Source organism: Heterocephalus glaber, unplaced genomic scaffold, assembly GCF_053883595.1.
Source record: "Heterocephalus glaber isolate CG9 unplaced genomic scaffold, H.glaber_assembly_v1.0 deba00000621, whole genome shotgun sequence".
Classification (NCBI taxonomy): Eukaryota; Metazoa; Chordata; class Mammalia; order Rodentia; family Bathyergidae; genus Heterocephalus; species Heterocephalus glaber.
In genome coordinates this window covers 29,094,762-29,121,959 of record NW_028258153.1, presented here as the reverse complement: position 1 = coordinate 29,121,959, position 27,198 = coordinate 29,094,762, and the positions used below count along the sequence as shown (strand labels likewise).

The 27,198-nt window shown below is 38.3% G+C and overlaps 1 protein-coding gene and 1 non-coding gene across 7 annotated transcripts in view; both read left to right on the top strand.

Annotated features, from left to right (window-relative positions):
• Braf (B-Raf proto-oncogene, serine/threonine kinase) overlaps positions 1 to 25,779 on the top strand; it is a 183,032-nt gene extending 157,253 nt beyond the window's left edge. For 5 of the 6 annotated variants that reach the window (XM_004851286.3, XM_004851285.3, XM_087206321.1 and 2 more), the window contains 3 exons: positions 4,588 to 4,722; positions 9,913 to 10,066; positions 18,230 to 25,779. In XM_004851286.3, the coding sequence (XP_004851343.2) occupies positions 4,588 to 4,722; positions 9,913 to 10,066; positions 18,230 to 18,252 (312 nt within the window). In that variant the 3' untranslated portion in view covers positions 18,253 to 25,779. Of the gene's footprint in view, positions 1 to 4,587; positions 4,723 to 9,912; positions 15,848 to 18,229 lie in introns of those variants that run through there. The other variant, XM_004851287.4, reaches the window with a different exon arrangement.
• On the top strand, positions 15,262 to 15,361 carry LOC147829414 (small nucleolar RNA U13). Its single transcript, XR_015449267.1, has one exon. It is a non-coding gene; the product is annotated as a small nucleolar RNA U13 (small nucleolar RNA).
• Positions 25,780 to 27,198: the final 1,419 nt, after the last annotated feature.

The following is a 27,198-nucleotide window of genomic DNA, read 5'->3' as shown; positions in this document are numbered from 1 at the left end:
TGTAGAAGACAGAAGTAGCTCAGGGTCCTGGAGGAATGGAGGACATCCAAGTTCATCCAGGGCTCTCTTAAACTCATGCAAGTTTCAAACTTCATATAATGCCCCAAATTAAAAGTAGAGCTAGTGCACCTGGCAAAACAGACTTGTCTCCCTTCCTCAGCTGACTCTAGATGAAGCAAGCACTCTGCTAAGAGGATAATATTTTACTAACTATGGAGATGGGACTCCCTATGACCACATGAGCAGCAGGGACCTTGGGTCACATGACAGTCTCTCTCCACCTTATGTCAATTCCAGAATACAAAGTAAGAAAAATTTTACATTAACTTGCACTCCGAGTGTTTATGTTTTACCACGGAAGGAGAGATTGCCTCAAAGCAAGCTTCGGTGTTTAGGAACTTGGATATTTAGCCAGTTTACTATAGAAATATTAAGTTGCAGAAAAATGTAACAATTTATGCTTGTTAAAAACATATAAAGGACTAAGTTTTACAATTATGTGGAATTAATTTATGTGATTCTGAATCTCTGGAAATTTCGACTTCCTTAAACAAAGCAGTTATCCCAATGACAGTGCTGCAATGGTAATTTTCTTGGACAAGGTTGAGGTAGTCAAAGTGGTGAATATTTAGAATAATATCATCATTGAGCTTGTTGGCTGGCAAGAACATACAGTGTTACTTGCGAGTTTTCATTTTTAGAATTAGGAAATAAAATACTATCACTGGGTTTAGTTTGCTTAAATCAGAGTACTGCATACACTAAGATCGAAGTGGATTAAAGATCTAAATATTAAAACAAACACTAAACTCCTGGAAGTAAGGTAGAACTCTTGAAGACATTGGCATAGGAAAAGACTTTATGAACAAAACCTCAGTAGCACGGGAACTAGCACAAAGAGCAACAACTGGAATCTCATCTTATTAAAAAGCTGCACTGCAAGAGAAACCACCAACAGAGCTAAGAGACAACCTACAATGTGGGAAAAAATTTTTAGCAGCTGTACCTCAGACAAAGGACTACTATCTAGAATATATAAAGAACTGAAAAAAATCAGACCCCTCAAATTTAAAGATCCAATTCAAAAATGGGCATCTGAAATGAATAGACATTTCTCAGACAAGTAAAAGCAGCAAATAAGCATATGAAAAAATGTTCAAGATCACTGGTCATTCCAGAGATGCAGATGAAAACAACACTGAGATTCCACCTCACCCCACAGAGAATGGCTGATATCAAGAAATCAACCAATAACAAATGCTGGTGGGGGTGTGGAGAGAAAGGAACCCTGCTCCATTGTTGGTGGGAGTGCAGACTGGTGCAACCACTGTGGAAATCAGTATGGAGATACCTCAAAGAATTATGCTTAGAGGTCCCATTTGACCCAGCTATTCCTCTGCTGGGTATCTTCCCAAAAGAATTAAAAGAATCATACCACAACGATATAAATGCCACTCATGTTTATAGCCGCACAGTTTGTAATAGCTAAAGCTTGGAAACAGCCCAAGTGCACATCAACTAGAAACTGGATAAAGAAGATGTATTTTTTTTTATAAAATGGAGTACTACTCAGCCATAAAGAATGAGAAACTAGAGACATTTATAGCTAAATGGATGGATATTGAGGCCATACTCTTAAGTGAAATAAATAGGACACACATGTAAATACCAAATAGTTTCTTTGGTGTGAGAAACTGAAAGTGTAAATAAGGATTAAAATGATTAAAATGAATAATTGATAATTTGAAATAGGAAGAAAAGGTCCAAAGGGGTGGGGGAAGTGGGAGGGGAAGGGGAAGGGGAAAGGAAAGGAGGGAAAGGAGAAATTATGAGAAAAGGAAAAAATGGAAACAAAGTCTTTGTAAATAGGGAAGGGAGCACAGGGAATGGGGAAAAAATAACCAAGATACATCATGTACAGGTACAAGCACCCAATGATAAATGTAAACATATTGTATACCTAAAATGCGCAAATAAAAGAATTTAAGCAAAAAAGAAAAAAAAGGAAGGAAAGGGTGATTGTCACAGGGGAGAGAGGGAAGGAGACTAAGCTAAACTTTTGCCTGAGAGGTTCTCAGACAAATCCGTTGTTTGAAAAGAGAATATAAGTAAGTTGATATGGTAGAAATTAATTCCCTTAAAGCAACCATGGCTGTAGACTCTGGGAGAGTCTTCATGTAAACCTAGAGATACCTAGTTTTCCCTAGCTTGAAGACTACAGGTGTCTGACCCACTCTCAATGAGAAAAAAAATGCCAATGGCCTTGATGAGTTGTTAACTTACACATAGAAAACCTCTTGTGTCCAGATTATGTTAAAGGCTGAGGCAGAGGTGGTATGGAAGAAATAAATGCACTGTATATGAGACACAGTCCCTGCCCTCAAGAATCCATAATCTCATTGGGGAACTTGATAAGATACATAGTCACAAAAAGATTAATAGCCCCAAAAAGCAGTAAATGATCATCACAGCTGTCAGTGGGTCACTTCTAGGTGATGACAAGGTTACATTTCAGGTAGCCCTTGATGCATCCAGATTTCAGAGAGCTAGGGAAGAGAGAAAGGAGGGCACTGTAGGCAGTGTGGCAGCCATACAAATATGGTTAAAAGATTTACAGGCCGGAGATTTAGCTCAGTTGTTTCGCCACCTGCTGCACAAGCACAAAGACCCGAGTTCGATCCCCAGTATCCCAGAAAAAGCAGATTTATATTAGGTTCTTCTCCAAATTTCTCTTGGTTACTTAACTGGGCAAGTTATATTGTGCAAGTTACTTGATTTGTTTAAGCTTTGGATTCCTAATCTATAAAATGGAGTTAATACCTATGTTGTAGAATTATTTTGAGTATTAGATTACATCTATAATCCAGGTATTCCAATGTTTTGCTGCTTTTCAGGGCTATCTTTTCCATTGGTAGCCAAGTATGTATATATCTGAAGTGCTCTCCGCTATGAATAGGTATTCTGAACTCTGCCTCTCAACTTTGAAGTTCCCACTGTGATTTATATTTTCCTGGTTTTTGCTTGTTATCCTCTGCTCCATGGTATTATTTCAGGTTGCTCTAGAATTCTGAAACAGCTTTCTCCAGTAAAATCATGATGTTATGATTGGCTGGCTTCAAAAGGGCGCAGTATGGGAAGAAACAGTACTTTCCTTGTATCTCTTTCTAAGCTTCATCCTTTTAGCCCCTACCTCAGAGATCACATTGCAATCAAAGCTTTACTACAACTCATAGTTCAACAAGAGTCATTACACCTTCAAACGAGATGTAACGTAAAACACTAAATGTGACTTTCTAAAATTCATCAGCACTGTGCAGAATGAGGAATCCCTTACTGGCTTTTTCCGCCATACTACCTAATCTGCCACTCTTGGACCTGTTCCCGCTGAGATCAAAACCCCCTATCTTAGGCCTAGGACTCCTATCATCAATCTCTTCCTATGCTCAAAAGAGCCAAAAATTAGAAAGTTAAGAAATTTGAAAACTCAGCCAGGCATGGTGACACATACCTGTAATCCCAACAGTGTTAAAGACTGAGGCAGGAGGATCACATGTTCAAGCCTAGCCTGTCAACTTAGTGAGTTAGCCAGGCCCTGTCTCAAAATAAAAATAAAGACTGGAGGGCCGGGGATTTAGCTCAGTGGTTCCGCCACCTGCCTCGCAAGCGCAAGGTCCCGAGTTCAATCACCGGTACCCAAAAAATAAATAAATAAAGTCTGGTGATATAACTCACTGCAGAAGCCCCTGGTTCAATACCCATTACTACACAGAAGATAAAAAAAATTAGAAGACAACTCTCTAGGGAAGATAAGCCTTTTTATTTTCTTAAGCAGGAGAGTTTAGGGCTGGGGATTTAGCTCAGTTGTTCTGCCGCCTACCTCGCAAGTGCAAGGACCTGAGTTCGATCTCCGGTACCAAAAGAAAAAAAAGCAGGAGAGTTTAGCTCAACAACTTCACTTTCTCTGTAGAAGAGAGATTGTGGTTCTTACAGCCTATACAGTGTGTTCCTACGTTGTATGACCAAGTGCCCCATTAACGTTTCCCAGAATGACTTTAAATACGGATGACTGCTGAAAAGCTTAACTTTTCTGGTTGCTGCTGCACATATTTAAAAGACTTACCACAATGCCCAGGCCCCCCAAAAGAAAAATATGTTCAATAAACTTTTCTTTGAAGGAAAGAACAGCACTGTCAGATCTGTGTGTTTTAGAACAGTTGTCCCCTTAGTGGGGAAATGGACTGAACAAGGAGAGACTGGGGGCACAAGGGGCAATTAGCAAGGCTGTGATGAAGTTGTGAGGTCATGAAGGTTTTGTTTTTTGTTTTTTGTGGGGTTTTTTCGTGCTGAGGATCGAACTCGGGACCTTGAGCTTTCGAGGCAGGCAGTAGAACCACTGAGCTAAATCCCTGGCCCTTCTTTTTCATGAAGGAATCCAGGTACATGTGTTGCTGGCTTTTAACTCTTTGTCAAAGTGTAATATGCATATAAGTACAAATGTCATAAATATACAGCTTGTTGAATTTTCATTGTTTATGTATTTTAACATATATATAAGGTTGTGTGATTTGGCTTTATTTTTCCCTCCAGATAATTTTTATGGTGGGACGAGGATACCTATCTCCAGATCTCAGCAAGGTACGGAGTAACTGTCCAAAAGCCATGAAGAGATTAATGGCAGAGTGCCTCAAAAAGAAAAGAGATGAAAGACCACTCTTTCCCCAAGTAAGAAAAACTCCATACTACCTAAAAAACAGACTAACATTCAGAGGCAGATTTGTGAGCACTTTTAGGGTTACATAATCTGTATCTCATGGGTTGAACTCCATGTGATTATGTACAGACCCAGATAAGTAACCACAGGGTGATGACTTTATAAAGGTTGAACAGAAAATTGGGATCCCAGTACAAAATATTCACAAGGACTTTGCTTTGTCCAGCAGTTTTCAAACTTTTTGGTCTTGCAGTCCTTTTCTTTTTCTTTTTTTTTTTTTTCACATTTAAAAATTATTGGGCTGAGGTTTTAGTTCAGTGGTTCCACCGCCTGTGCGGCAAGCTCGAGGACCCAAGTTCAATCCCCGGTACCAAAAAAAACCCAGAAAACTTCACTGACAACATTTCTGCTCCACAAAATAAAACAAAGCACAGAAACCTATTTGGGGCCGAGGATTTAGCTCAGTGATTCCGCCACCTGCCTCACAAGCACAAGGACCCGAGTTCAATCCCTAGTACCAAAAAAAAAATTATTAAAGACCCCCGAAGAGCTTTTGTTTATGTAAGTAATTACTCTTTTCCAAATCAAAAAAATTAGAAGTGGTTATTGTTTCAGATTTTTCAAATGTTTTTGTATAAACAACTTTTTTGTATAAACAGCTTTTTTATGCTCACTTTGACAGCATATATACTAGATTCTCTGCCTTTATATTCATTATACTTCTAATATCTCATGTGTTGCCTCTGAAAACTCCATTTACACTTATAAAATGATAGCAAAAAGGTAAACAATGTCTTATTGTTGTTAGGAAAGTAGTTTTAACCTGCATGCCATCTAGAGGTCTGCAAACCACATTTTTCCAACTACTGCTTTAATTCTTCTTGATGGTAAAAGTAAACAGAATTTAAGCTTCCCTTTCATATGAGATCTTTTTTGTCATTGTTGTTTTGTTTTGTTTTTGTATTTTGAGACAGGGTCTCACTATATAGTTCAGACTGGCCTTGAACTCACTGTTTAGCCCAGGCTTGCACTCACAGCGATCCTCCTGCCTCAGCCTCCCAAGTGCTGGGATTACAGATGTGCACCACCATGTTCGACCATGCTACGTCTTTTTGAGAGACAGGTCTACCAGAGGCAGAAAAAAAAAATCAATTGTTGATGCATTCTGCCTCCTATTCTTTTAACTTCCCATTGTTTTTATATCTTTTCATACTGTCAGGCTAAATCCCTTCCGTTAATAATCTTTAATAAGCCTTACAAAGAGCAGGCACGGGGCACTTGCCTGTACTCCCAGCAACTAAGAAGGCAGCCAGCAGGAGGATCACCTGAGCCCAAGAGTTCAAGGCCTAGGGCAGGGATTTAGCTCAGTGGTTCCCCTGCCTGCCTCCTAAGGGCAAGGTCCTTCCTGAGTTCCATCCCCAGTACCAAAAAAAAAAGAGTTCAAGGCCAGCCTGGGTGACATAGCAAGACCCTCCCCATCCCCTCTCAAAAGTAAAGTAAAGAAAAAGGAAAAAAACCTTACAGAGGACTGACATTAAGTATCTGAACAAGCTTAGAGAGCATATCTGTAGTATATAAGTGCAGGTTTCCTGATCCTTCAGAATTTCCTGATACCACCATATGAATATACCTCGGTAAATCAACAGTTTATGTGGGAAATCCTGGCTCTCATAATCTGTCACCTTAATTACTGAGATGTTCCTTCGTGAACCTTACGTTGTTTTTTTTTTCTTGGTACAGGGGATCGAACTCAGGACCTTGCACTTGAGAGGCAGGTGTGGCACCCCTGAGCTAAATCCTTGGCCCACCTTATGCTTTTGAATACCCAGTCCACACTAGTTAAACAAATCACTGTTAGAGAAATGAGATTTGTTCATCTTTTTTTTTTTTTTTTTTTTTTTTTGGTACCAGGGATCGAACTCTGGACCTTGCACTTACAAGGCAGGTGCAGGAACCACTGAGCTAAATCCCCAGCCCTCATCATTTATTTTTATCTGAATATGTATCATCTTTTAAAAATCTAAAAAGTGGGGCCCAAGGATGTAGCTCAGTGACGCTGTGCCTGCCTGGCAAGCTCAAGATCCTGAGCTCAATTCCCAGTTCCGCAAAAAAGAAAAAATCTAAAAAAGTTAGAATTGATGGCTTTAACAAGTGTCAGAGGCTGCCTCAAAGAAGGAGGGGAAGGCTAAATGGTTGGTTGGGTATGTTTTACATACGGGGATTCTATTACCCCTGCTCTGAGAAAGAGTTTTAGGATATTTACTTTTGTTTGTTTGATTTTTTAATAAAAAACACACTGGGCTTGAGACTATCAATGTGAAAGACTAGTATTAAACAGTGTCAGCAAGGCCCAGTATGTGTTCTCTTTGCACATCCCGGGTCCTAGTGCTTCTTATTTAAAGGGGCAAAATCCTCACCTATTTAAATTAATTATTAGTAATTATTATAATTAGTAATTATAATTACTAATTATTTCATTCACCCCATTTGATCAGAGAATGAAATGCATTTATGAATTTCCCAGATTAGTGGAAGCTACCCTTTTTAAGTACTATACATTTTCATTACAGGTTATCTTTTCCTATCATACAATTAGATGCCACATAAATCTTAAATGACTAAAGATCTAGATAACTATAAAATATGAAATCATTTTTATATAGTGTTGAGGTAGGAAAGCCTTTCCTAAGCAAGAGACAAAATCCAGAAGTTACAAAGTTTAATGTGGTATATATGTCTACATTAAATTGTTTAAACTTCTACATAGTAAAAAATAATATTGAAAGTTAAACAGAAAGAAAAATAATTGCAGCATATATTACAAAGATAAATATTTGCAATGTTCAAGGGGCCCCTACAAATTTTAGTATATGTGCTGCCGAAGTGAGCACAAGGGCTCCTACAAGTGAATATGATGTTCCAGAGGCTGAGGCAGGAGGATCACAGCGAGTTCGAGGTCAGCCTGAACTACATAGCGAGACCTGTCTCAAAAACACTGAAAAAAAAAGAAAGTGAGCAAAGGATTTGCACAGGTTATGCACAAAAGAAATGCAAATGGCAGATGAACTTAGGAAGAAAAACAAGATTTCAGTAGCAGTATTACCAGAGTCCTAGGCCAGAGGACTGACTGTGTGGGTGGGGTTCCCAACAGACCAGACTCAGCCACTGACTGCCCAGTTCCAATCAAAGAGTTGAATGGTGGTGAGGCCGAAAAGGAGTTGATCCCAGATCACCCTGCTGGGAAGGTATAGGGGACCACTGTCCTAAGCCCCATCTTTAGAGTACTGACAGGAGCTTTAAGGATTATGTAGAGAATGACAGAAGTGGAGGTCAAGAAGTATGCAGGCATGCAGACTTGGTCAAACTGTGGTCTGGGTGATCATTATCTCAGGTCTGGTTCTGTAGGGTTTTAGCCCCCAGGAAACTATTGTTGCTGAAGGGGCAATTCAGTCCCTGTCGTGAGATGATCTGTCTGCAAGATTTGCTCTTCTGGAGCCTGAGATAAACAGAGGAGAAGTGACTCAGAAAGAACAGGCCAGAGGAGCAAAATGGAGTCAGGATGATTATTGGGTCCCCTCCTTTACCCGGTTTTCCCCACAATCTTTTTTTTTTTTTTTTTTTTTGGTACCGGTGATCGAACTCAGGACCTTGCACTTGTGAGGCAGGTGCCAGAACCACTGAGCTAAATCTCCAGCCCTTTTTTTTTTGGTACCAGGGATCAAACTCAGGTCCTTGAGCTTGCACAGCGGGTGGCGAAACCACTGAGCTAAATCCCCAGCCCCTACCCAATTTTAAAAGATCCTCTGCCCCTCATTAAATTCAGGTGTGGTGGTACAAACCTGTAATTCCAATGCTTGGGAGGCTGAGGCAGGAGGATTGCCACAAGTTCAAGGCCAGCCAGGACTCCATAGTGAGTTCAAGGCCAGCCTGAACTGTGTAGCAAGACCCTATCTCAAAAAATAAAATACTCCTAAAAACTGTACTACAGAGCCTACCTTCATAAGTATTCAGATATATACAAGAATGTTTACTATCATAGGAAAAATTAAAATCAAAGATTAAGGTATCTCTGTATGGATGACAGTGAACGACATATATATGAATGAGGGAAAGAGAAAACAATGAGAAAACTATGTAGTATGATGCTACTGTAAAAGGTGGTGAGGACAGGCTGTGTTTTCATATGTGTATGTACATTAAGTACAGGAACAACCCAGAAGAAAGTGTAGACCCTATTAGGAGTTACCCCTGGAGGGTGGGATTGAAGAGCCTTACACTTTTTCCTTTTCTGTATTACTTAAATTTTTATTTGCATGTTACTCTTGGAACTTAAAAATGTTTGTAACATTGCTTACTTCTTTGCCTTCTTATACTAATCTCTATAAAATTACAGGTAAATTAAAAAATAATTTTGGTAGCTCAGGATCATCATAATCATAATGATGGCTCCTGAAAGTTTTATTGAGTACTTAACATGTGCCAGGCGTGTGCCAACCCCTTATACATGTGTCTCATGACTGAAAAACACATCCTCATGCTGTATGCCTTCAAGGATCATAATGCATTTCTTTAAAATATGTGAATTTTCACATTTTTATGGATTGGTGTCTTTTTGTAGAATTTTCCTGTCTTCATTCACCCTGGGTTGCACTTGGTCCTTCTCATTCATGTGCTGCTAGCAGTCTGGGTCAGTGGGTCCTACTTTTGACTCTGTGTATAAGACATGTCCACTGCTGAGTTCCTTTAAAGGTTAAGTTCCTCAGCTGGTTCTGTTTTGACAGTCATATGGTGCTTTACTTACTTATACTCCATCTTCCTTCCAAGAGGACTTGCCGTCTGTGCCAAATAGGTATATCATCAGTCTTAATTTGTATTATTTTTTGTTCCAAGGCTGGCAAGTGATGTACAAGGTAAACAAAAACTAACTATGACTTACTTTGCCCATTTAGTTTGCAGAAATAAAAATTGTAGTATTGTGGTAGTTTCTTTCTTTGTTTTTTTCTTTATTTTTTAATGGAAGAATACCAGTTTCTGTTTTTCCGGGCATTTGTAATACTGAAAACAATGTAAGGTATCAGTTGCTTTCTTATAAAGTATAATGGGCTCTTAAAGATTTACACCACCCAAATTTTCATTCTGCTTTCTGTTTTTTCTTTCTTTTTTTTTTATTTTGTTTTGTTTTGTTTTCTTTTTTTTCGTAGATTCTCGCCTCTATTGAGCTGCTGGCCCGCTCATTGCCAAAAATTCACCGCAGTGCATCAGAACCCTCCTTGAATCGGGCTGGTTTCCAAACAGAGGATTTTAGTCTGTATGCTTGTGCTTCTCCAAAAACACCCATCCAGGCAGGGGGATATGGTGCGTTTCCTGTCCACTGATGCAGATTAAATGAGTGAGAAATAAAGGAGGGTAGCAACAAAAGGAAAATAAATGATCATGTTTGCTTATATGTTAAATCAAATAGAATATTTTTTTTAAATGAACCAAAAAACACTTGTGTGTTTAAAGACCAGATAAGATATTTTTCTCAACCTAAAATTGATAGTTAACATTGGATTTTCAGTACCTATGGGTTAAAGCAGAAACATTACTAAAAATTGGCAGTGCCTCTTCTAGAAGTTCTTCTTCCTATTCCAAGTTTATTCCATTCACTTGGTCATCCTGATTATTAAACTTAAGTTTTTCCTTTCAGTTTGCTCATGCAGCTTTTGTCACTAGCTATCACTCATCACTAGGGACTCGCAACAAAGACCACACCTGTGCGTGTGCACAGGTGGGAAGCTGGCAGTAGTTAGCCTGCCTCAGTATGGCAGACCAAGCAGATCCAGTATAGAAAGTCCCTAGAATGGAATAATCCTATTTGATTTGATAACTGTTTTATTTTACTACAATTTAGAAAATGTGGATGTCCTTTATTTCCTGGAAGCAATAGACTAAATTGCTTTTAGTAAATTGTGGGTACAAACAACCAGAAATACAGCTGAAGGAGTGGCATGTTTGTCATGAACAAAATGATTTAACTTTGGGTTTTTATTGGGAAAATGTTATACATTGGAATTCCTTTTAGATAATATTTTTTTATATATTAAGGATGTCTTACACCTGTAGAAGTCAGATTTTCTTGCAAATGCATTGCCTTCTTACGCTCACCCTGTTCCCCCAAAATTACTTCACAGAATCTGTGAGAACTTATAAGTTTGTTTTTCTTTTAGACTAATTCTGGTTGCCAAACAACCAGATAATGAATATTAAATTATTACTTTAGATACTTGTCATGCATATTGTAACAATCACCTTATATCTCCTAAAATTTCTGTCCCCATTTATATTCCTTGTCCAGTAAGATTCAGCTCATGTGGAATGCCTGCTGTTCTCTTTTTTCTGCATTCCACAGTATGAAGTAGTTCTAACACATTTTTTTGTGTAGAAAATGACTGATGTGGCAGTCATACAGAACATTCTTACTTTGATTCAAAAGGAATCAAAAAGCAGGGAAGCAGCATTGTTGTGGCCTCTTCAAAGATACTTTCAACTCTGCTTCAGCTTGGAGACCAAAGCCAGCCATCTATGTATGTTCACTTACTGAGCTTAGAGTTGTGATTTTTTTTTTTTTTTTAAGACAAGGTCTCACTTTGTAGTTCAGGCTGGCCCTGAACTCACTATGTAGCCCAGGCTGACCTTGATCTCGAAGTGATCCTCCTGCCTCAGCCTCCTGAATGCTGAGATTACAGGTGTGCACTACCATGCCCAGTTTGTGATGATTTTTAGGTAACAGCTAACAGCTAAAGGTTATTTCAGCAAACAGACAATAACTTCATACAATGCCATCCTTCTTTGAAGTCACTAAAGGAAAAAAGTTAGGCAGACTTTAGGAGATTTAGCTCAGTGGTTCCGCCGCCTGCCTTGAAAGCGCAAGGTCCCGAGTTCGATCCCCAGTACCAAAAAAATTAGGCAGACTTTAATGGTAATTAGTTTCAAGTACCACAGATAACTTTTAAAATACTTAGATTTCATCAGGGAAATCTGGTGATTTTCTCAACCTAAATACTTAGATTTCATCAATAATGATTATGGCATACCTTTGCCCCTTATTTGGGTAGCTTAAGATAAGCAGTGCCATTGTGAATCATATGTTTATTCATGAATTTCAATATAGTGGAAAAAAAACGCTTTTCATTTTAAAAAACAAGCATAAGAAAAAGATAAAATAATATGTTAGCTGGGCACAGTGATGTTCGGAAATAAAAAAAAATAATAAGAAGGGCTTGGATTGTAGCTCAGTAGTAGAGTGCTTGCCTAGTGTTGTCAGGGGCTCACTTCACTCCCCAGCACCATGCCAAAAAAAATATAATAAAATGTTGGAAAACATTTCTAAGCCCCTAGTGACAATGACAGATTTCTAAAGCCCCTAGTGACACTAAGACATGAGTGTTAGTAATTTGTAGATAGAGTTGTATTGATTCAAAAGCAGAATAGCAATAATGTAGCTAATAAAGTTTTATAAAATTGACTTGGCCTGTAGGATGCTCAAATGATTTGGGGATTTTGAGAACATATTCAAAAAGATTTCTTTTTTCTTTCTAGTGGTCCTGGGGATTGAATCCAGGGCCTCACACTTCAAAGAATCTCTTTTAGGAGCGGAATTCTTCCAGTACTCTCCCAGTCTACCTGCCTCACTGGTAGTTTCCTTTCATTATCCCTGTCTTTCTGTCTGACACTGACCCAGTTCCACACCATCTACATTGGACTCCTTGCCCTTCTTTATCAGTCCCTTTGCCAGGAGCACTGCTGAACTGGCAAGCTGCTTAAAAATTCATCATGGCCGGGGATTTAGCTCAATGGTTCCACCGCCTGCCTTGCAAGCGCAAGGTCCCGAGTTCGATCCCCAGCACCAAAAAAAAATTTGTCGTGGCATCCCATGGACCCTAGAGCATGCCTCCAAGAGTTCCTAGTGACTTAGTCTCTTTTCCAAAGTTGGTCCTCTGCTAACACTAGTGAAAACATTAAAAACATGACATGGTTGTTTACATAACATGGATCCAGAGAAATAGAAAGCATTAGAATTACAGAATTAAACCAGGTTCCCTTTCTGTTTGTTATCATTGTTGCTGTTGTTCCTATTGTTTTTGTTTCATACTGCTCCAGAAAAGGAAAAACATAATTTTTCCTAACCACTTCTTTCCAGAAACCTGAGAGAGACCTCGTGTATTTTTTAATTAAAATTGATTTCTTTCAGGAGACAACCTTTTTATAAAATGTGTTTTACTTGTAAAAGTTTTAAGAGTCATGAAGAATAAAATTTGTCTTAATTTAAGTCGTTCAGGGGTCTAAGGGTATAGCTCAGTGGTAGAGCACTGCCTAGTATACCCAAGGCCTGGGTTCCATCCCCAGCACCACTGAAAGAAAAAGAGGAAATAGTTTAGGGATCATGGGATTTAATAGAATGTTTCATTCAGGTTTGTTTATTTTCAGGTAACATTGCCATTTAAATACTAAACCAAGGGCCAGGGATGTAGCTCAGTGGTGCCATGCTTGTCTCACAAGCGCACGGTCCTGAGTTCCATACCTGCTACTGGGAGAAAAAAAAAAAAGTTATATTTAAATACTAAACCAGCAGTCAAAACCATCCTTCTAATAGTAGTTGTTAGCAGCCTCAGCACCTGCTGCGCCCTGTCGTGTGTGGCCCTGGTGGCTGCAGGCACGCACCAACTCACAGTGGGTAAATTCACAGAGAAATATGAATGGATAGCAACAGAAAATGGTATTGGAACAGTGGGAGTCAGCAATTTTGCACAGGAAGCTTTGGGAGATATTGTGTTGAGACAAGATTGGAAAAGCAAGATGAATTCGGTGCTTTGGCAAGTGTAAACACTGCCAGTGAATTCTGTTCTTCTCCAGCAGGAGAAGTAACTGAAATTAATAAACCACTTGCAGAAACTCAAGGGCTGGCCAACAAATCTAGTTCTGAAGACGGTTGGTGGTTGGCTGTTAAAGATGACAGTGAGCACCCCTTCAGAATTAGATGAACTCCTGTCTGAAGAAGCATATGAGAAATGGGAAATGGCACCCTAAGCAAACTAGTGTGCAGTGGCTTCCCCCAGCATAGTTGTCTGAAATTAATAGTGGACAGAAGACTTAATGGCTTTTAGCAATAACATAGTAACAGAAAAGAAAATTCTCTTAACACTGCTATTGGAAGAAAATACCTGGTAACTTCCTAATGATTGCACAATGTGTTTCTTGTTTTATATACCTTGTGATTTTCAGACTAGGCTATTCATTCCGATATTCAGAATTACCCGTGGTAAACTAGTTTTAAAGGTTAGGTAATTTGGCTGGGCATAGTGGTACACACCTATAATCCCAGCACTCAGGAGGCAGAGGCTGGAATATCACTGCAAGTTCAAGGCCAGCATCGGCTACATAGTGAGTTCAAGGCTAGTCTGAACTTCATGGTGAGGCACTATCTCAAAAAAACAAAACACTATATATAATTCAGTATCATAAGCCTTATGTAATATTTGTAACTTGCTTACATTCCTCCCTGGATTTGGGTCAAAATACTTAAGATGATCTTCCCATTGGTAAGATCATTTGTTAGAAGTGGAGGCAAGGGTTAGTTATACAGTATCAGATGAAGAACAGGACTTTCTGATTTTTACAATGTATTACATTTGCTAGTGCTGCTTTTATACAGTGAAGCAACAGCTTTGCAGCACAATAAGAAAAGAATATTCAACTTTTTTAAAAAAATAGAATAAAATAAAATAGTGGTTGTTTAACATACCAGCTTAAATAGTTCTCTCAACTGAGTCACTCTTAAGGAAATAATCTGCCTTTTTTCTTTTTAATATTATGAAATTAGTACTTTATGACTAAAACATTTCATCAGTTAGAGTCCTATTTGATTGAGAATTACTGGAACTATTGAGCATTCCTGTACTGCTCTTTATTTTACCAAATAGCCCACTTCTCTTGTGACTATAAACATCTTACAGTTTCCCGTCCTTTTGAAAATGCCTGAAAGTCCTCACAGAGAAATCAGAGTGGGGCTTACTCTGCTTTCAGCTGACTTTCCCCCTACATAGAAAACAGTGGTTGTATAAGAAAAAACCTTTTAGATTTTCCATAGCATATTTTATCTTTAAGAAACTTTATTAAATTACATGTATAATGGCAATTGAAATACATTTAATTCTAGAATAGAGCATAATTGATTATATTTTTAAACTTTAATAATGTCCTCAGCTTTCAAATAAACCATGATATTTGAGGTTGAAATCACAGGGTTTTTAAATCTGCCCAAGCATCCCCTGCCCTATTCCTATATAAAGTCAAATGGAAAAAGAAGAGTTTAGGTCAGTGGTGGTGAACTTAATGGGACTCATACTACAGTGGGCTGTTTGTATCATTGAAAGCTCTAAAAGATTGACCATCACTGGTTTAGTTTAATCACAGCCATAAAGGAGGGTGAAAGAAATACTACATTTTATCCTCTATTTGATTTTTCAGTTAAAATTAATATATGAAGATTTTCAAAAATCACATGGAAGAGCCTTCAGTTCATGCACGATGGTTGGGTGTTCACGCCATATGCATGAGATGTGCCTCCCTCAAACCTTATTACAACGTCGGCACATTACCCACCTGACGTAAGAAGAAAAATCACAAGGAATATCAAGTGTTTTACTTGAAATAATGTCACCCAAGTAGAGCTGCTCCTCACTTCAAGCAAAATAGGGTGGAAGGTGAAATCTACAGATTTCCAGATATGCAAAAAAGATAATTTTTTTTTCCATACAAGCAGAGCCATCACCTATTATTCTTATCTTTTCTTTAAATTTTTCTACAATTTCAGAGACAGTTATAAAAAGTTTTATTGATTCCTAAACTGTGAATTCCTTTTGTCTCCCCCACCCACCCACTCAGAATCTGATTTTTTTTTTTTAAGTGCATTTAGAAGAAGTAGACTTTTGGTAAGACGAGCTTTAGTGTTTGGTTTACTTCTATTTGATTCTGAATTTGTTGATAAGATTTTCTTTTTTGAGGATTGTTTTTATTTTTAAAACTGTTAAGTTTGTGGGGTGGAACACCTCAACAAAAATGAAGTATCTAAAAAAAAAAATGAAGTATCTAAATCTCACTTTCCTGTTGGCTTCCTTTGATGAAATATAGATTCTGCTAGATACAATCACAACTCAAGAATATTGCAAATCACTTGAAAGAATTTTATTAAAATACTGAAAATAACCTTAAGACCATAAAATACTTAAACTATAAGCAACAGTGGTGACAATGTTTATATACAGAGTCTGTCCAAAAAAAATGTATACAAGGGCTGGGGATTTGGCTCTGTGGCACCATGCCATGCCTGTCTGGCAAGCACAAGGTCCTGAGTTTGATTCCCGGTACCATAAAATAAAGATTTCTTTAAAAAACAAATGTGCACACACTTCAGGAAAAAAAATTGTATAAATATTTTCAAACGAAATTATTGAGACATCATGAGATTAATACAAGTTACTTTTGGCCTCTACAATTGCATAAGATGCTCAAAGTGGTGCCCATTAGCTTCTGGGCGTTTATTAGTATGATAAACAGCTGCTTGGGTAACCTTGGTCATTAAGATTGCTGCACTTGCATTTTCAGCTTTTTCTCTAAGTGCCAGCAGTATAGTGGGTTTCCTGTGATATATAACATCTTCTATGGTCCCCCATATGAGGGTAACACCATCTGTTGAAAAAAATCATACTATTTTTCTTTTCCTCAAGTGTATATACATTTTTTGGCAGATTCTCTTTCCACAGTCTCTGTTAACATGGTAACTTCCTATGATTATTTTCTGAAGATTTACTCGCTGGGGTCTTAGCAGTTGTGCTTTTTTTGGTGCCAAACTCTCTACCTTTTAACTTTTTTTTTTTTTTTTTTTGGTACCAGGCATTGAACTCGGGACCTTGCACTTGCAAGGCAGGTGCTGGAACCACTGAGCTAAATCCCTGGCCCTACCTTTTAACTTTTAACTAGATTCTTTTACACTATGTTGATCTTTTGACTCAACAGTAGGTTAGTTAATTAACAGTAGGTTAATTGTTTGTTAAAAGTAATCCTTGGCTGGAAAGAGATCATATGACTGTCTGCAGTCTAATTAATAATTATGTTCAGAGTGGGAAAACAAGTCTTAATAATTAAAGGTTTTTTAGGAGCTTCTTATCTTTGGCTTTCAAGTCAGCACCTAGGTAGCATTCCAGTTCCAGGCTTTTCTAGTTTTGTGATCTTGGGCAAGTTATTTGACTACTGTAGACCCCCACCTTGCTCATCTATAAAATGAAGATAGGTAATAGCATCTGCATCATGGGGTTATTATGAGATTAGAGGAGAATGTGTATACAGTGATGGCATGTGTCAGGCACTCACAGTTGCTACTGTTATCAACATGCAAATTTTAGGATTCAACCAGCCAGTCATTAGCAATCTGTTGTGTATTGGGATGTGATGACACTCCATAGCAACCAGTTGGAGGGCCGGGGATTTAGCTCAGTAGTTTCACCGCCTGCTGCACAAGCGCAAGGACCCGAGTTCGATCCCCGGTACCAAAAAAAACAAGCAACCAGTTGGAGTCTAATAGCATCGAAAATTGGATAGGTTATTCCTAGATTAGTGTTTTCATATAAGTGATTGCTTGGAGGCTCATCGGAAATTGCTGTTAAAATGTTATGACTAAATTCTGATAGTTTTCAGTTACTAACCAACCCCCAGAATTTAACTGTAGCGTGCATAAGAACAGATACTGGTCTTTAATTATAAGTGGAAAATGTGGACAAGATAGTAAATGAAAACTAATGCCATGAAGCTCCCAAATTCAGTAAGCTACCCCAAAGGAACTTTGTGGCTTAAATAATTCTTTATGCAGAGAATTCTTTTCAGTGACATGTGCCTAGATTGACTTTTTGGTTGTTGGAAAGGTGAATTTTAACTAGAAAAGGGAGATGGGGTATACGTAGGTCTTTTTTTTTTACGTAAGTCATTTGAACTCGTAATTTTATCTTTTGTAAAGTGAGGATAATTCCTGCTTCTCCCTTCCTGATAGTGGCATTATAATAATATAAGAGCTGAAAGTGAATGGATAATTTAGAGAGAAAAGTATTCTATAATTTGGCATTACTCTTGTACAGTTTATTAGAACTTTTGTTCATTATGAAACAGTTTTCAGCTTGATCCAAAGTATAACACATAAAATTCAGCTGAGAAATTATCTGCAGAGTTGGTATTTCGTTAATATAGCTGAACCATTTATATATGTGTGTGTGTGTGCATGTGTATATATGTTTGTATATATACATTTATATATATATTTACATACATATTTGTGTTCTTTTATGAGTTTCAGTCATTTGGGGTTTAAACTATTGCTGATGTTCTAGATTTGTAATATAAAACTAGTCACCTTTCAGTGAGGTTCAAATCAGGCTTTTGAAAGTTGAGATAACTCTTTTAAAATTAGCTTTTGTCCTCCCTCCACAGGAGAATTTGCAGCCTTCAAGTAGCCACACCATCATGGCAGCATCTACTCTTTACTTAAGTCTTGTGTTCATACAGTTCGTTAACATCAAAACACAGTTCTGTTCCTCACATCTTTTTTTAAAGATACAAAATTTTCAATGCATAAGCTGGTATGGAACAGAATGGAATTTCCTGTCCATCAAAAGAGGAAAGAATGTTTTAGAAACCAGAATTCTCTGCTGCCAGAGTTTCTTCTTCAACACAGATACCACGTGCATACAAGTCTGCCCACTCCTGGGAAGAAAGAGGAGAGACCCTGAATTCTGACCTTTTGATGGTCAGGCATGATGGAAAGAAACTGCTGCTACAGCTTGGGAGATTTGCTATGGAAAGTCTGCCGGTCAACTTTGTCCTTCTAACTGCCAGATCAATTTGTGGCTGATCATCTGATGGGGCAGTTTCAATCACCAAGCACCGTTCTCTTTGCTGTTCTGGGATGTTGTTGTGGAGCTCTTTCCCCTAGCCACTACTGGTTAATTAATTTCTGAGGGATGGAACCAAAATGCAGCATACCCATTCTGCATGTCACATGGTTAGTCCTTGACAGATTTTCTCACAGTGAAGTTCTCGTATTTAAAAGTAGGATGAGGCTCACAAGCGCAAGGACCCGAGTTCGATCCCCGGTACCAAAAAAAAAAAAAAAAAAGGAGGGTGAGGGGCGAGGAGCATGTGGGGCAGAAGGCGAGGGAATGCTGCATCTTCTTCCTGACCTCCCTAGTCTCTGGCCTCTGGTTGCCTTGTTCCCTGAGCTCTGCCTAACCACACAGGCTGGACAGTGCTGGCACACATCGCCTTCTTTTTTCACTGGGTCCAGCAATGAAGATAAGGGTTGGGGATTCATTTCCTCCACTATGTAGCAAATTCTCAGGAAAATACAGTCTAAATCTTCCTCTGAGCTCTTCCAGTCACCAAGTACTTACATGGCTACTTTGTCCAGGGCATCAAATGCCATGGATAGTATCTAATTAGAAGCCTACAAAACTGCTTAATAATAGTTTTGAATGTGAGAAAATTATGTAATTTAAATGTAAGGTACAGATTTCATTTCTGAGTTTCTTCTATTTTTATTAAAAGGAAAATAATTTTCAGATTTAATTAAATTGGAATACAGTAATATTTCCCACCAGAATTATATGTCCTTAAAATTGTATTTTTGTTATATAATCAACTTTTAAAGGAAGATCACTACCCCTTTCTGTACATAAATAGGGGATATCTTAGCATAATGACAAATATTTATAATTTTTAAATTAATGGTACTTGCTGGATCCACACTAACATCTTTGCTAACAATCTCATTGTTTCTTCCAACTTATTCCTACACTACATCCTACATCTTCTTTCTAGTCTTTTATCTAGAATATGCAACCTAAAATAAAAATGGTGGTGTCTCCATTCATTCTCTTCCTTTTTTCCCAAGCCTGGTCTTCAAAAGGTTGGGTAAAGTGGCAGCTGAGTTCCCCAGGTAGAGAACAGAAATGTTAAGGATATTGGGGCTGAGGGAGGTGTGTGAAAGCCTGTCATCAGTTGTTTGTGTAGAAAGCTGCTGTGGTGTTGAAAAGCAAAATCCATCCCATCTTTGTACAGATGGAAAATAGAACCTAGTCATAGCTTCCCTTGGGCTTATTAAAGGATATCATAAATCACAGTAGTAGCAAAGAAAGTGACTAGATGTACTAATGGCAAATTAATGGCAAATATCTCCCTTATCAGGAGTCTAGAATCTCATTTATTGGGATTTAGGAATGGAAATCAAATGAGATGACCTTAACCCAACTAAGCTACAGCCAAAAATCTGAAAGAAATTCAGCAGGACCTAAAATAAATCAGAGAATAAGAAATTGTTATTTAAACGTCTCAAATTCTAACCCTGGCCCCACTATCTGTCCTGGCCCTCTTGCTACCTACTCACTACCCTTAAGTGATTTTTGCTAAAATACCTGTCATCAGAGGATGGCTTAGTGATAATTGTGTTTTTAACTCTTACATGAACATAGTCATGTCTTACAAAATTTAGAAACAGCAAAGATGGGAATGATTCGTGCTGATACAAAAAGCATTTCCTGTGCATATCATTCATGCTGCCTCTTTTTGAAAAGCATTGGTCATTTGTTCTTTTAAAATGCAGTTCTGTAGATGCTTTTAAAGATGACTGGGTTCCCTTTACCAGGATTGACTTAGATCTCAGATCCAGCTGCAGAGAGCAGGGCTTGAACCCCAGACATGTGTTCAGGTCCTGTTGAGGACCACTCTAGATTAGCATTAGAGTTTTCTAAACAAATACAGATGATATACTTTTTTTCTTGCTTTCGTTTTAGAATAAGTTGCTACTTCATTTGAAAAGAGGGAGCAGACTTGATAGTAGGCAAAACTGTTCAGAAGCTAGCCTCAGGGTATTAAGAGATTTTATAGAGAATTTTTTAAATAGAAATTAATAAAATGTTTAAACTTTTATTTCCCATCAAATAGTTTTGTTTTTCTATTTACAAATGACAAGAAAAGAGGTTTCCTTTTAAGTTTTATTTGCTTTATTTTTTGATGCTTAGACTACGGAAAGACTTGTTGAGCTCCTAAGAAAGTGCAAGGAAGAAGTCCTTGTTTGTGCAAAGCACTTTATGAGTAAATTGTATACACAGTGTGTGGCTGCTTCACCGATCACCTTGTCTTGCTGTACTTGTCAGTTTTGTCTGGAAAGTGGTTGCAGTGCCTTCTCCTGTGTGTTTTATTTTTGCTAGGGAGAGTGAAGCCTTCTGAAAAATTTGAGAGCAACAGTAGAAGATGGTTTTTAAATATGTAATATTCCTCCTGATGGACTTTTTTCATCATTAAACTAGAGTCAAGGACTCAGACTTTTTTTTTTTTAATTTGAGACAGGGTCTGACTATGTTGTTCAGGATGGCCTTGAACTCATAGTGATCCTCTTGCCTCAGCCTCTTAAGTGCTGGGATTACAGGTGTGCACCACCATGCCCAGCAAAGACTCAGACTTGCCACTGAAATAATATTAGGTGTTATTTTTTGTTTGTTTGTTTGTTTGTTTCGGTACCGGGGATGGAACTCATGACCTTGCGCTTGAGAGGCAGGCACCAGAACCACTGAGCTAAATCCCCGGCCCACCACTGAAATAATATTGACCAAAAAAAAAGTAGTATATAAAAGAATTGTGAATAGAAAATCCAATGTGATCCTTTATATTTATGTGCACCTTAAAAGAAGATTCTGTGTAGCTGTAAAGTACTGGTTCCTGAACCTCTCATCCCTGATTGTATTTGAGGTCTTGTAGGACATACTGGGACATCCTAGAAAGTAAAGTCCCGTCTGAATCCCATGTTATATTTATGTTGATGTTGGAGAAGAAAGAGCATAATGTAAAGATCATTCAAGACTTGAACACTGTCAGCCTGAAACTTTGTGAATACTCCCTCCTTCCCATTGGGTGCAGTTGTGGCGCTTGGTGTTCATCAGGCAGAATGGGAGCTCCTGTGCCCCTCCTCAGACTCACTGTCCCCATGGCCCAGCCACCTCGCCAGCCTCTGCAAACCACTGCATCTAGCTTTAGTGTGAAACACATTGCAGGGTTCAGGTGACCTCTCCAAAAAACTACCTCCTCAGAATGAGGTAATGAATAGTTATTTATTTTAAAATATGAACAGTCGGGAGCTCTAGAACATGAAGATGATTTAAGATTTTATGTATATTTGTATTTGAGCACTCTCATTTTGTCCTAAAGGGCATTGTACATTTAAGCAGTAATACTAAGAAAAAAACAAAAAGTGTAGCTCAGAGTATGTGAATGTTATTGGAAGCGGTGCCAGAAGCTGTTTAGGGTTTCATTTCAGAATCTTAACCTGAACTCAGTTGCATGAAATTACAAGGTTATGGTATCACTTCACTATCAGTGATGTAATTTTAATTTTCAGTAGACTTGGCAAGACAGTACATCTTCATAATGAGTTAGCAATGGCTCCGTCACATGCACAGATGCTCATACAGAGAGACTGCCCAGCTAAAGGGGTAGGATGAGCACCCTGCTTGCAAGACTCTCTCCTTTGTCCAGGTTGGTGTCCTTACTGCTAGAATGAATATCAGCACCTTGAATTATCAGGTGTCAACCACTAGGCTACCCAGAACCACAGCCAGCACTGGAAGATGTGAGTATGAACAGTGAGTAATGTACAGGTCATGCCGCAAAATGGTGGAGGGGAGGCTCTAAAAAATACCGTGACAATTTGCCAAATGATCTTACTACTGTGCCTTCATGATGCAATAAAAAAGCTAAAATTTTAGTAGAAATCAGTGATTTATGAAGAGAGCAGCCACTCTGGCTTAACTCAGCTGTGTTAATATTTTTTTAGAGTGCAATTTAGACTGCAAAGATAAATGCACTAAAGAGTTTATAGCCAAAATCACATTTAAAAATGAGAAAACAGGTAAATTTTCAGTGAACAAATTATTTTTTTAAAGCACATAAATCCCTAGTATAGTCATATATTTATCACGTAGAGCAACTAGGTTGAAAATATAGTTCAGTGACATTTCTAGAGAAACTTTTTCTACTCCCATAGGCTCTTCAAAGCATGGAACTTTTATACAACAGAAATGTTTGAGACATTTTAAGAAACTGCTGTAGTGTAGTGTTAAGTACTGTATGCTGGGCAGCAATCAGGTGTATAGACTTAGGAGAAATTAAAATATAGGACAGAATTTGATTTGATCTGTTTCCAGAGTACTGCTGCCAACCTAGACACTGATTTTTCAGAGTTTGAAATGTAAACTTGCTTGCCAGGACTTGTTCACAAATGAAGCAGGACGGTGCTACTGACTGTGCTCTGGTGCACAGTGGGGGTGGAGGAGGGGATCTCTGGAGGGCTCCTTTGCAAGGGGCCATTGAAATCGTGGCGGCCTGGCCAATGTGTGTGAGACGGAACGTGCTTCCTGAATCATGCCACGCCACCCCAAGATCGTGCACTGTCCCCAGCTCAGACTGTGGCTGTTTCACTGAGTACTCAGGTGAATCACTGAGGCCCAGGAAGGGTGGTAACATCTCTGCCCACAGAGGTCTGTAGATGGGCCAGAGAGTAAAGTGGCCTAAGTGTCTGAGGTCTCTGCTTCTGGCTCTGGTCAAGTTGAAAACCCTGTGAACATGTTTGTGATAGCAGTATGCTAGACAGTAAGCTTTGTTTTCAGCTAATTTATTTTCACTTCTATTTAGACACATGTAAATTGAAACTCGGTCCTAATTTTTGTTAATTGTGGAAAGAATAATAGTTTCTATCTGGTATTTTTAAGGTAGAAGAGTGCAAAATCCAAAGTCTTAAGAACAAAACATACATCATAGGGACACTTAATCACAACCTCAATAAAGTGATTAAGATAGAACTTTTATTTCAGCATCCACAATTTCAACTGTTTAGTTGTGGTTTTGTTTGTTTGTTTGGTTTGGTTTGGTTTGGTTTGGTTTTTTTGAGACAGAGTCTCGCTATGTAGTTTGGGCTGGCCTTGAACTCACTGTGTAGCCCAGGCTGGCCTTGAACACCTGGCAATCTTCCTGCCTCAACCTCCTTAGTGCTGGGATCACAGGCTTGTGCCACCACACCCAGCTGTTTATTTTATAAATTACTAAGTCAGTTTCACTAAAATGTTTACTTCTATTTAGCTGTTTTGCCTAATTGCAGTGATAAATTGTGCATGAGGATACACCCAGTGTATTGTTTTTTGTGATGCATTTTTCAGTAAAGAATTCTGTAAATTGAAGTACTCTTTGAAAACAGAACTGAAATATATTTATTCGTGTTGGTATCAAAAAGTTTTTTTATGCAGACCATTTGTTTCTCCTGGAAGGCTGAGTACATTGTCCAGCACCCATGATGATTGGTTCCCACTGGCAGTGTGGACACAGGGGAGTTGGGCAGGAAATGTATGAAGCAGTGGTCAAGAGTTGGTTGACAGGACTGGAGTAGGGATCATGAGGACATTGTTTACTCTTGGTTTGCTTTGGAAGTCAGTCTCTTACATTTGTGTGCTAAGCCTTTTTGAACCCATGTGTGTTTGGGCAGGGTATGAGCTACATAGGAAGAAACTGCAGACTTAACATAAGCAACAGACTCAAAAGATTAGCACAGATGGAGAGGAAATGGACCAAAATGAGTTGTACTAACAGTTAAGTCTGGGGGTTAGGGAAAAACTAATGGGGGTGGGAAATAATAATTATTTGAAATAAAATATGAGTGCAATAAGTGTGCTTTTTATTCTAAGCTGTGAACAGGTTTTTTTAAAATCATTCCTTCCTAATACACTTGTGTATCATAGCTGATTAAAACCAGCTATGTAAACATACACCTTTTTATTCATGTTAATTACCAACATCAGTGGCTAATCTTTATGTCTTATTTATCTTCATGTTACATTAGTTTACATACCAGGAAGAGAAAGTGTGTGTGTGTGTGTGTGTGTGTGTGTGTGTGTCTATGCATGTATGTGCATACAGGCTGTGCCCTTTTCCTTCCTGTATTTTAAAACGCATTCATTGGATCCTGTGTCTCCTTTGGTTGTGCCACATGGTACAGCCTTGGTCTGCCCTTTACAGTGTCACCTGTGTGAAGGACTATCACAGTAACACATTTGTGATCATCCCACTTGTTGAGTGTACATCTCACCCTTTTCGTCATTCAGCAGTTTCTGCTTCTCCTATGATAGGATTGTATAACTCGTCAGGAGGTTGATTTTACCATTCATCAACTAATGTCTCTGAATTCTATTCAGTGGTTGTGAATGCTCTTTGGTTCAGACCAAGGAAAAGGAAATCCCTCCCCTCTTTCATATACTTCTTGGTTTAAGGACAAGTCTCCTACAAGGGAGAGGAAAGGGAAATGCTTCACGTTGGAACTGTAGTGAATTAATGGCTCCTGTCCATCACTCCGAACCTCACAGCACCTCACATACACATTCCTTTTGTCTAACTGCCGAAGGTTCAGGTTTAGTTCACTTCAGTTCCACTCAAGCATTGAAAGGGTTCTCATGGACCCTGGGTGTACCCAGTGGACAGGTGAGGACTTTTTCATTGTCCAAGACCTCTCTTTACCTGCTTTGCAAAAACAATGGAGTAACTATTTTTAAAGCTTATTTTTCAATTCATAAGAAAAAGACATTTATTTTCAGTCAAATGGATAATGTCTCCCTCCTATCCCTTAATCCTCAATGTTTGCTTGAATCTTTTTTTTAATTCTTCCCCATACCAATTTCCTGATACTTTGGTTCTCTTTCCTGCTCAGGTCCCTTCATTTGTACTTTGGAGTTTTTCTCATGTAAATTTGTATAATGGAAAATATTGTTAAGTTTGGATAGAAAGCATGGAGAATTAAAAAAGATAGCTGAAAATCAGAGTGAAGAAAATTATTTGTGTAAAGTTATTTAAAAACTGTATTATATAAAAGGCAAAAAAGTTCTATGTACTTGATGTGAATATGCGAATATTGCTATAATAAAGATTGCATGGAGAAGTCTTTATCAAGATTATTTTTGTAGCATTTATATTCAATTAACAGAAGTAGTCAGTGGTTTTAACAGTCATTTCTCCCAGGCAATAGAGACTGGGAAATGTACATTTGTGTTTCCTGTGTCATGTTGATTACTGTTGGTGGGAGAGGTAGAAGTTGTCAAGATTCCCACGTGGGCCATTACACAAAACATCCAAGCTTGTCATGGTAAGTCTTTTGTCCTGTCTTAGTGTCCTGTGTTAGGTATTTTAAGATGTTGTGACCTTATGTATCTTTAGTTTAAAATGAGCACTCTCCTCTTCAAAAACACAATTGAAGTGTGTGTGCTCTAATTTAGTAAATTTAAACATGTTTATCTGTAATAATTCACCTTAGTTGTTTTGATGTAACAGTCATTTTTATAGTAATACAGAATATGCACACAAACATGTATTTTTGAAACTATGCACTCATATTTTCAACTGAAAAATGTTGATTAACCCAATGATTTTGATTTTATGTGCATGATTTCATGACCTGATTTTTTTGCATATGTTACTAAATCTGTTTTCTTGATTATAAACCATAGAATGTAATAATATTGAATTTATTAATCCTCGTGACCTAAATTTTCAAAAACACCTAGAAGACAAGTTACCAAGGTTTCCAGAAGAGAACTGAAGAGTTTTAAAAGTTCATGTGGAAACTGTCCACAAACAATATGAAGGGATAGAAAAGTCCCCAAGCGGGCATAAGCTCAGGAATCTGTTTTCAGATCTTCAACCCTAAGATGTTGTCATGATTTAGTATTTTTCTCTGAACTGCAGTTTTCTCATCTGAAAAATGTAATTCTGTACTACTTTATAGAAATACATCTTCTAAATGACCTTCATGATTTTAAGAGTAATTGTGGCCCTATTTTTTCTCAATGTTTCGAACATGAAGTGTTCTCTAAAATTTATCTCTGAATTATGGGTGCCTTGGTTATTACAAAATGCCACTGCAAAAACTGCCACACTAGTTCTTCTGAAATATTGTCAGGGGCTGTGATCCTCACACTACTGCCTGGGCTATATAGTCTGCCAGCCTTGTAAGATGTTAGTGCACAGTAAGTTTTTTGGGGGTTTTTTTGGTACTAGGAATTGAACTCGGGTCCTTGTGCTTGTGCAGCAGGGGGCGAAACCACTGAGCTAAATCCCCGGCCCCAAATTTTTTTAGCATATGTCCAGTGCCTCTCACAGGACACACACCATTGCTTCTTCTGTTGGCTTTTTTTTGTTTTGTTTTGTTTTTTGGGTGCCAGGGATCAAACTCAGATCCTTGCACTTGCACAGCAGGTGGCGAAACCACTGAGCTAAATCTCCGGCCCCACAGTAAGTTCTTAAAAGATAATCTGAGCCAAGTCCTTTTGGATAACTGAACAGGAAGCCTTGAAAGACAGGCCTTGGCTAGGCTT